Source organism: Eucyclogobius newberryi, unplaced genomic scaffold (assembly GCF_026437365.1).
Source record: "Eucyclogobius newberryi isolate DKJ021-1_F unplaced genomic scaffold, fEucNew1.0.hap1 SCAF_17, whole genome shotgun sequence".
In the NCBI taxonomy this organism is placed as follows: domain Eukaryota; kingdom Metazoa; phylum Chordata; class Actinopteri; order Gobiiformes; family Gobiidae; genus Eucyclogobius; species Eucyclogobius newberryi.
The window spans coordinates 26,066,234-26,075,570 of record NW_027315801.1 but is presented as its reverse complement, the minus strand read 5'-3'; the positions used below and the strand labels follow the sequence as shown (position 1 = coordinate 26,075,570).

Here is a 9,337-nt window from a genome sequence, read left to right as displayed (position 1 = left end):
TTCTGCCTTCCAGCATCTTCTCCTTGTCCAGATCTTGATCCACTCCGAGTGGTACAAGTTTGGAGCGAGGAAGCCACTGCCTGTTGAAGATTTAAAAAAAAAAAAGAATATATCTGGATGCAATTGCAACAGTGTAATGGCCTGAAAATCTGAAAGGTCCTTCGACTCAGGAGGAAATAATTAGCTTGAAGCCCATGAATACTTTATGGCCAGTTTTAGATTATTACCAGATAAACCCAAACCCACTCAATTGACTTACTAATAAATAAGCAATATAGTGACCAAATTTGACCCACAACATCTTTTTGTAATCGTGTACACAAGCATTGACTGAACTGATCAAAAGGCTAAACTGTGTGTCTCTGTGGACATCATTTCAGTGTACGGTACATTCATTGTTTCCTTAAGAATGAGGAAAGAGCCACTGTTGTTTTGTCATCATATTTCAATGGTAGAACAAACCAGAGGACTACGTATATCATGTTTTCCTTGTCAGCTCTGAGTGAAACCACATTTGCCCTAGTTTTTTGTTTCCGCTAAATGACTATGTCTTAACCTTGTTCAGCTTCCTCTAAATAACCACAGCAAAAGTGTTTAACAACAAGAGAAAAAAGTGCCAATGCTTTACATTTTTAAGTACAGAAAAAAATATTTAACACTGAACACTAACAAATAACAAAAAGAGGTACGTTTGACAAATGGGATATTGGCCTGAATATGTATTTTGTATGTATGTATTATTTTGATCATCATTTAGTCACGTAGTTTAGCCTAGGATTAACTATGGTTTAGAAGATACAACAACAACGACCATGCATGTACAGTCCCTCAGTGGTGATGAGCTTAATAATAACCATAGCTTAACCCTGTGACGAGCTGGCCCCTGTCCAGGGTGTACCCGCCTAAGGCCCAAAGTCACTGGGAAAGGCTCCAGTTACCCGTGACCTCTAACAGGAACAAGCGGTAGAAAATGTATAAATAATCACCAGAGCCTGTAAATGTGTCTGTGTCCTCAGATCAACTAAACATTTTCAAATCGAACTCTGTTTTACCGCTGAGCAGTAAAGGTAGATTCAAGTTAGATTCTTAACTTGACCATCACGTTTGAACTTTAAAATGTAATTTTATGTTTTCAGCTCTTCACTTTGGGTTACCAGATCCTCCGACTAATTCAAATAAACCCAAAAGGGACTTTTTCTGATCAGAATCCTCTTTACCAAAACCTCAGCACCTGTAGACAATCATCAGGGCGAGTATAGTTAAAACCACAAACCGCTGCTGAACTCCTTGAACTTACAAAGGTATAAACTGAATGAGCACACCTTTATGCACGTGAGGACACTGTTCTATGGAAATTAAAGTTCATTTTTTAAACCAGTAAGAGCTAATTATACATACCTGAACCTATAACATTAAACTCACGTACCATGTTCTTTTGTTGTCGAAGAACAGGACCAGGAACAGGTGCTCCCGGGCCTCCTGGGTCATCTGTTCCCCAAGTTTCAGAACGTCTAATGGAGGTACAGGGATTGGAACGCCTCGATGGAAAACACCCTCCCGCGGCATCTTCGGGTCTATTATCTGCAAAAAGGCCAATAAGATTTCAGGGATTTTAAAAAGTAAAATAAACATCAGGCCAAATCAGTTTTGTTTGAGATATTGTCTCTATTACCAGGGCTGGGTAAGATGGATACCCTCTGCACTTGGCCCAGACCAGGTCCAAAGCTTCTAGAGAGGAATAATCATCAGAGGTCATCCAGCAGGAAGATCTGCCCCGACCTCGCACCACTAGAAGAAGTCCAGGAATATAGTGAGCACAACTGGTTTGGACAGCAGTTACATGTTCTCACTTTGGTCAAATATTAGTGTAAACACCTCATGTGCACATATTTACATTCAATTTTCCTCCATTATCTTATCTTACGACTGATGGTGCATACAATGTGAAACGCTGCGTGATCCTCCAACAGAATAGGAATCATTTTCGGTGCCGGAGGTTTCCTCACTGCTGTCCTCCTGAAAGGCCGAGCGGGGGAAGGAGGCTTTTCCTCTGCCCTGTTTTGAAGGAGTCGTACTGTAGCAAAAAAACAAAACAATGTCAATGTTTACGGGTGTTTGTGAAGAAAAATGAAATACATTTGGTGCAGACCTTGTTCTGTCCGAGGCTGCGCTGCTGCTGCTGCTGGTGGTGGACTCGGAGTCAGAGCTGGACCGTGGGAGGCAGCGCTCGTTCCTGTACACTCTGAAGCTCTCGGTCACCGGCTGGTTTCCTCCATCAAAGCCATTAGTGGGCAATCCTGAATCAAGAATGAAATATGCTGCGTGTCAAAAACAATGTCCAGCTTATGCAGCAGGAAAACGCACGCCATATTTGATCGAGAAAAGTGACAATACCTGGAAGTAGGTCATCGTTGTCGCTGTCGCTGTCCGAGCTGGAGCTGGTATGAGGGCTGCGGGGTCTCTTCCTGGGTCTGGACGGTGACAGCAGAGGCAGCTGAGGAGGACCAATTGAACTTGGGCTCACGCCTGTGCCTGCGTAGCTCGCGTCCCGGTTCTTTGAAGGTCGACCCGTTCTTTTAGGAGGCCCTGCCATTCTCGGGTTTTTCTTGGTGAAGAGCACAGAAGTTCGCCGACCCACCTCTGGAGCTAAAGTATACAAGTGTGCCAAATTAGACTTGGCTATAAACACATACACTGCCTGTCCCGATAAAGAGCTACAGAAAAAAAGCGTCACACACGCGTCCATTTTGTTGTAGCTTTGATTACGGCACACATTCGCTGTGGCATCATTTCAATAAGCTTCTGCAATATTAAAAGATTTATTTCCATCCAGTGTTGCAGTATTTTTCACCCTCACTAGGGTTCAGATCTATAGTACATTAGTTTCTGCTTCTCCTCAGATGTTTTCTCTGCTTGATGCCAATGATTTGACCCTTCTCAAACACATTGACAACTTTTCTATGACCATGGGATTTGTCTTTCCACATGTTTGTTTAAGACATGAGAAGCCCCTCATTGCAGCCGTATGTGCAGCTGAAAAATCATCACCCATGCAGCGGTTTTCCAGTAGGAGGCTCGGACCTATTGTATTTGCTTAGCTGAATTTTAGACAGGCAGTGTATTAATAATATAAAGAGCCAAATCGTTGAATAGCTCTTTTTTTGTTGCTGTTAATAATTGAATACAGACCTTTCCCTCCGATCTCCTGGCTGCTGCTCTCTCCGCCTTCATCGTGGTGTCCTCCGGATACATGATGGGTCAGAGAGCCTCGATCACCTCCTCCTAAAGAGTCTCTACCTCCCAACAGAGAGCCGCCTTCCCTCTGGGCCAGTTTCCTCTTAATCACGCTGATCTCTTTTCTCAGGGCTTTGGCGCGCCGGGATTGGCCAATGCTGTGCTTCCCAGCGTTGACGTCGTCCAGCCGTGCCTGAAGATAATGCAGCTGCTCTTCAAGTGGCAACCGCCGTCTGTTCTCGGGCAAAATCATATCTGTAGAACCATACAAAAGAAGTGATGGGAAAAGTCATCAGAATTGTAGTTAGGTCAGGATTTTCTACACCAAAGCCTATATTTGTAACAATTGTAAATAATTCTACATTGCAACCAACGATGATTTTAGTAGCCAACTAGTCAGCGATTATTGTTTTCGATTAGTTGACCGGACAAAGAATTAGTTCAACAATAAATAAAAAGGTAAAAATATGGTGACTGAAGGCTTCTAGATATTATTGATGGAAATCTGAAACTGTTTATTCTTTTGGATATTTTGATTGAATAACGCAACCGTCTTTTTAATTTATTTTCGTATGTGTTTATATAGTACAGATAATGATTACGACAATAAAAATGAAACTCTAATCCACAACTAGACAGCAAGGATAAAGTATGATGCTATTGTCAGCATGAAACTTACCTCCATATGTATTCCACTGTCATACTACCATTTACTGTGACTGTTTCTTACAAGCTACTGAATCTAAACGATCCTCTGACATTTAAGTAGCTTTATTTTTCATTTGATCACTCACCCTCTTCATTTGAGGAGAGTGGTCGCTCTGCCTCTCTTGCCCTCTCTCGCTCCCTGACTCTCTCCCGGTCTCTCTCCTGCTCCCTCTGACTTTCCGGGCTTAAATCTCGGGGCAGGTGCAGTCCCGTCTCGTAGTCGAAGCCAATGCGCTCTGCCTGACGTCGAGCGGCCTTCAACACAAAGCCTCCCATCTCCCTGAGCTTGAGGGCTGCACGGTAAAACACTGTATCCTTGGCATTGTACTTGAGGCAGTTGTTCACGATGAGCCCAAAGTCAGATTCAAAGGCGTCAAAAGTAAGGTAGCGATGGGACTCCAGAAGGTTCCACATGGTCTGGAAGTCCATTGGAGTGTCAATATGGTCCAAATAGTCAGGAACCTGAATATAAAGAAAACCCATGGACGCATGAGCTGTAATTGATCGTATATAAATGAATACAAATGTTGTGGGTATTCACCTCAGCCAGGGGGACAGGCTCAGTGAAAAAGTTATTGGTGTCTCTTTCTTGTAGCTGTTCCAATGTGCTCCTCAGAAGGACAAGAAAGGGCGTAAGCTGCATCTCTAGTGCCACTTGTTGGACTTTAATCTAAAAACAAAAACGGTAACAAATAATGCATTACTTAAAATAGATAGATAGATCAAATAGCATTATGTAATATTGCTTGTGTTTGCAGCTTACTGTCTCCCTTTTGAGCTTCTCTCTTTTGCGAATGAGTTCTACCAGGAGTCTGGCCCTCTCCAGGTCATGTCGCAATCTCTGCCAGGCTTTCAGTTGCTCCTTCAAAGCCCCGTGTTTCTCCTCCGTGTCCTGTTCCAACACCAGTGTTCAAAACGGAAACAATGCAAAAGTGAGTGACTCAAAGTGGACAGATTTGCTAATGGTAACTATATTTACTGGGGGGAGCTGTGATGTTGGTGGTAGTGGTGGCGGTGGTGGTAGTGGTGGTAGTGGTGGTGGTGGTAAAGGCTCGACATGGCGCTGTGACTGCAGGTGAGTTTGAAGTCTCCGAAGCAGAGGGACTCCATTACGACTTTGCCTCTTCAGCGTCCAGTAGCTGTGAAGTCGCTGCATGAACTGACTTTTCCGCGGCACTGTCAAGTTACTAGTAATTTTGCTGAGCCTAAAAACATACATACATTTACATATAACATATTTACATTGCAAATAATATATATATAAATAACAACAATCATTATATCAACCACTAAACACTATAATATTCTAGTGCTTATGTTAGTTCTCCATAAAATTCTCTATTATGTACACACCTGTGGGGGGGTATACAGGGCACAGAAACTACTGGTGCGGCTGCTCTTCTCTCAGCTAAAATCTTCCGTGCCCTTTTCATCTTGATTCTTGATTTTGCTTTAGCTCTCTTTGCCCTTTCAGAGCTCCAGCCTTTAGAGTCCTCATCTGGGCCAATGCTGGGCTCATCGTCCTCCTCCAGCTCTCCTTCACTGTGAGACGACCCCATGCTGCCACCACCCGTTCCCCCCAAAGGTCGTGCTGATCCAGGGGGAGTGTGAATGTCACAGTAGGCCGTTTTGCGGACACTGAAAGAGGTGCCATTAGCGCCAGTTTCTCTGACAGGTTCCATTTTCATATAGAGACCAGCCTGCTGGGCACAGGTGACGTGGAAAGCTGTGTAACAGTTGGCTTTGTGGCACTGGATACAAGCTCCAGAACCACGCTGCTTACAAATATAGCAGGTGAGTTTCCATCTTGCAGGAGGGATGTGCTCAATGCTGTCTATTGGCTCCAAAAAGACGGTGTTTGCAAAGCAGACCTGAAATACAAAACAAGTTAATAAATGTGTTGTACAGATGATTTAGGAATCATTAAGCCCACAATTCTAATTCTACAACCGGTATATCATATTAGTGACTAGTCCCCTTCTTCACACAAAGCTGTCTGGATTGTGAGACATTTCTATTAGAACCAATATTAACTTGTTAATTTACTTTATTAACATTATGAACAGCAGCTGCTCATTTACTGGCTCAGACCGCACAAGCCAACCTGCACTTCTTATTTGCATTACCTGTTGCTGGTTCAGCACTTTTAATGATGATATATTCACGATTGTTGACCTGGTTTTCACGAAATGTTTAAGAAGCAATTATATCAAAGTTTATAGGAGATCAATTTCTTTACTTTCCCACTTCACACGTTGACTAGACATAATTAAATAGACAGAAGGAAAAAAAAAGACAAAAACGTTTTTTTCTGTCCACAACCAAGGCATGTAGTCAAGTCAATTTTAGTACATTCCTGATGCATTGTGAAAATATAATAATAATAATTAAGAAAAATATCTTTGTCAATATCGCCCACCCCTATAATTGAATATGGTTTTACCTCAGGGATCCAAAGGGCACACACTACATGTGCCCAGCGTGCATCATCGGTTTGTTTGAAGGCTCCTCCTTTATTAGGACACAGTGCACAGTCCACAGCTCTGCTCGGAGACTGTAGGCAGCGCCGACACAACCACTGTCCCTCTGGAATGTAGGGGACACCGTAGCACTCCTGGTGTACAGCCAAGTTACACATGTCACAGAAGAGGATTACATTGCTGTTCTGACACTCTCCATCATTACAGATACAGCAAACAGCATCCTCATCTATCAAAGTACTGGGGTCCGCCTGGCAAGAAGGACAAATATTAAATGTTGCAAAATACAATAAGTATACATGAAATAATTAAAATACTAAATTACTTTGTTGTGGCTTTCAAAGTAAGATTCTTTCTCCAAGCGATCCATGAGGTACTCAAACACCTCCTGGGGGATTGGAGTTACACCATCTCGTCTGCGCTTATCGTTCATGATGTCGAGCCAAATATAATCTTCTTCATCAATGTCATACTCTACTTCCTCATCCAGCTCTTCCACAGACTTTTCAATGTATCTAAAATTAAAACACAGTGTTATATTTAACGAACCAGGGATAAACATCTATCTAATGCTCATATACCTAATACTGATGTGCAATTCTGTCATATGTGCAATTGCTGTTGGAATTCATGTGCAATTACTGTGAAATTCATGTGCAATCTATGTGCTGTCGTGACACATATTCATGTGCAATTACTGTCGTGATCACATGCAATGGTATTTATGTATTTTTTTATTTATTTATTTGTCTATGGGAGTTTTTATTTATTTATAGGAGATCTTCTACTGAAAGTGTTTTTCAGACTTCCTATAAGTGATCTGTTCTTCTGTATCTACCTCTGTATCTACCTGCGTTGCACCAATGAAATTTCCTCATGTGGGACAATAAAGGAATATCTTATCTTATACCTGTAGTATGAACACGGTCGCTGTGGGGCGTCAGGTCTGTCTTGGTCCAGTTCGCGAAAAACAGCTTCAGGAAGTTTGACTGCAGGCCCAGACTGAGCACTGTGATGGTGGGATGAAGAGTCACGTTTCTTTTCTTTACTTTTATGTTTACCAGACTTTGGAGTGGCTTTACCACCATTTGAAGACTGAATGTCATTGCGTTCCTTGCTACTACTTCCCATTTCACTCCCTCCAGCACCACCATCACTGCCATTACAAACCCCTCCACTGCTTCCCCCAGCCCCAGATGATGGAGCATCCTCTGCATCACTGTCATCCTCCGAGACAACATCAATATTATCAAAGATGCTGATGCGATGAACACGTCCCTGAAATTCTAATTCCACCAGGCGTTGAGCTTGAGCATAGGTCATAGTGTCTCTACTTGGAGAGTGAGAAGGCTCAGATCTACTGGGACTTCCAGGGCTGTTCCCCCCAGGTCCAGGCCCTCCTCCATTACCTCCACTTTCATCTGGATCTCCTGAACCAAGCAGAGGCATACGGGGTGGCCGGCCTTTCCTCTTCTTCTGAGGGATAGTTGATGTGGGAGTAGGATTATCATGATCATAATGGTAAAGGTGGTACTCAATGCCACTGTAGCTCTTGTACACCTTTCTGCAAGACTCCACCGGACATTCATATGGAGGCTTTGAAGCCCTTAGATTATGACAGTAAGTCTTAACATCAAAGTCCAGTCCCATTGTGCCAACAGCAACGGCTGGGACCGATGCGCCTAATCTTCCATCTGAAAAATATGAGATAATTAGGATCTGAATATGAAGACAGGATGTGCTATTGCTTTACAAAATAATTCAATTTATGTTCACTTTAACTTTGTGTTCTGCATGCACCTGTTAGGGGGGCTAACATGTGACCAAGAAGTGTTTTCCTTTATTTATAAGCAAATAACAGACAGTTCAGTTACTCCAGATGGTGGTCCCAAGACTCACCACATTATAGCATCTAAATGTACCGGTGTGTGTAGTAAACATGGTGAGAAAACAGATTAAGCGTTAGGCAAAGTTATTTTACCACCCAATGTTTTGTGTTGTGTGTACATAAAAGGGATACATTAATGTATATTCCTTTGATGAGTAAGGTTAAACTGTTATGGTCGAGTGCTAAAGGGGGTTAAAGCTGTGCAGTAACAAACAAGAAGTAGGCTACACATCCTAGTTTCCCTCTACAATTAATGCATTCGCTCAGTGTTAGGGCCCACGTCTGCTGACAGGAGATAAAATAGAAACGCTTTTTAAAAATATAAATGCTCAAAAGGCTTCCCACAACACAACTAAAAGTAATGGCATAAAGTGTCACTTTATTTGTAAAGGAACAAAGATTCTATAACAGCCAAATGCACGGTAGCATATCTCCGATTCAAAATGCAGGCAAAAATACATCTGCTAGTTTGCATCTGGAAATAAAATAGAGTCAAATGCTTAAAGACGAGCCCCAACGTCTTGCATATTTGGTATAGCATTATAAACACTTACTACTCCACGTTCTTCAACAATGTGCCCCCGGAAAGCTAACGCCAAACGTGTAAGATTATCCGGTCGTTGTTAATCCATCAGATCACCACATAACATATTATAGTAGGCGTACATCTACCGCATCTACTGAAATATATACAAAACAAAATAATAACCCAGTTATTCTATTTGATGGGAGGAATTCAGGAACTCCTCTGGACAAAGGGGGCGTCCATTGCTCTAGCGTATTGTGGCGTCCAGCGTCACGTCGCTTCTGCAGATTCGCTAAATTAATTTCCTTACAATCAATTGTTTATATTTCAGTATAGCATCAATAACACGGTTTTCAATTAATTCATGATATGAATGGATGGTAATATATTCTATATTTCTTATACATTATTTTATTTTTAACCAAGAAGATTGGGATAGTATTGCGTATCTACCAACGCGTATGCCAATGTTGTAGCATGTAGCCCGAACTGCATACTCGC

At 42.2% G+C, this 9,337-nt stretch overlaps 1 protein-coding gene across 1 annotated transcript in view; it reads right to left on the bottom strand.

Annotated features, from left to right (window-relative positions):
- The window catches only part of brpf1 (bromodomain and PHD finger containing, 1), a 9,289-nt gene extending 190 nt beyond the window's left edge, over positions 1 to 9,099 (bottom strand). Inside the window, exons 1-16 of the mRNA XM_072449653.1 lie at positions 8,865 to 9,099; positions 7,333 to 8,116; positions 6,748 to 6,937; positions 6,386 to 6,673; positions 5,296 to 5,813; positions 4,913 to 5,147; positions 4,706 to 4,834; positions 4,484 to 4,612; positions 4,029 to 4,404; positions 3,190 to 3,489; positions 2,395 to 2,646; positions 2,150 to 2,297; positions 1,941 to 2,074; positions 1,673 to 1,788; positions 1,427 to 1,581; positions 1 to 80 (exon numbers count right to left, since the gene is read on the bottom strand). The exon at positions 1 to 80 is cut by the window's left edge and continues 190 nt beyond it. Coding sequence (XP_072305754.1) covers positions 1 to 80; positions 1,427 to 1,581; positions 1,673 to 1,788; positions 1,941 to 2,074; positions 2,150 to 2,297; positions 2,395 to 2,646; positions 3,190 to 3,489; positions 4,029 to 4,404; positions 4,484 to 4,612; positions 4,706 to 4,834; positions 4,913 to 5,147; positions 5,296 to 5,813; positions 6,386 to 6,673; positions 6,748 to 6,937; positions 7,333 to 8,072 — 3,790 coding nt within the window. The 5' untranslated portion in view covers positions 8,073 to 8,116; positions 8,865 to 9,099. The remainder of the gene's footprint in view (positions 81 to 1,426; positions 1,582 to 1,672; positions 1,789 to 1,940; positions 2,075 to 2,149; positions 2,298 to 2,394; positions 2,647 to 3,189; positions 3,490 to 4,028; positions 4,405 to 4,483; positions 4,613 to 4,705; positions 4,835 to 4,912; positions 5,148 to 5,295; positions 5,814 to 6,385; positions 6,674 to 6,747; positions 6,938 to 7,332; positions 8,117 to 8,864) is intronic.
- Between the last annotated feature and the right edge of the window lie 238 nt (positions 9,100 to 9,337).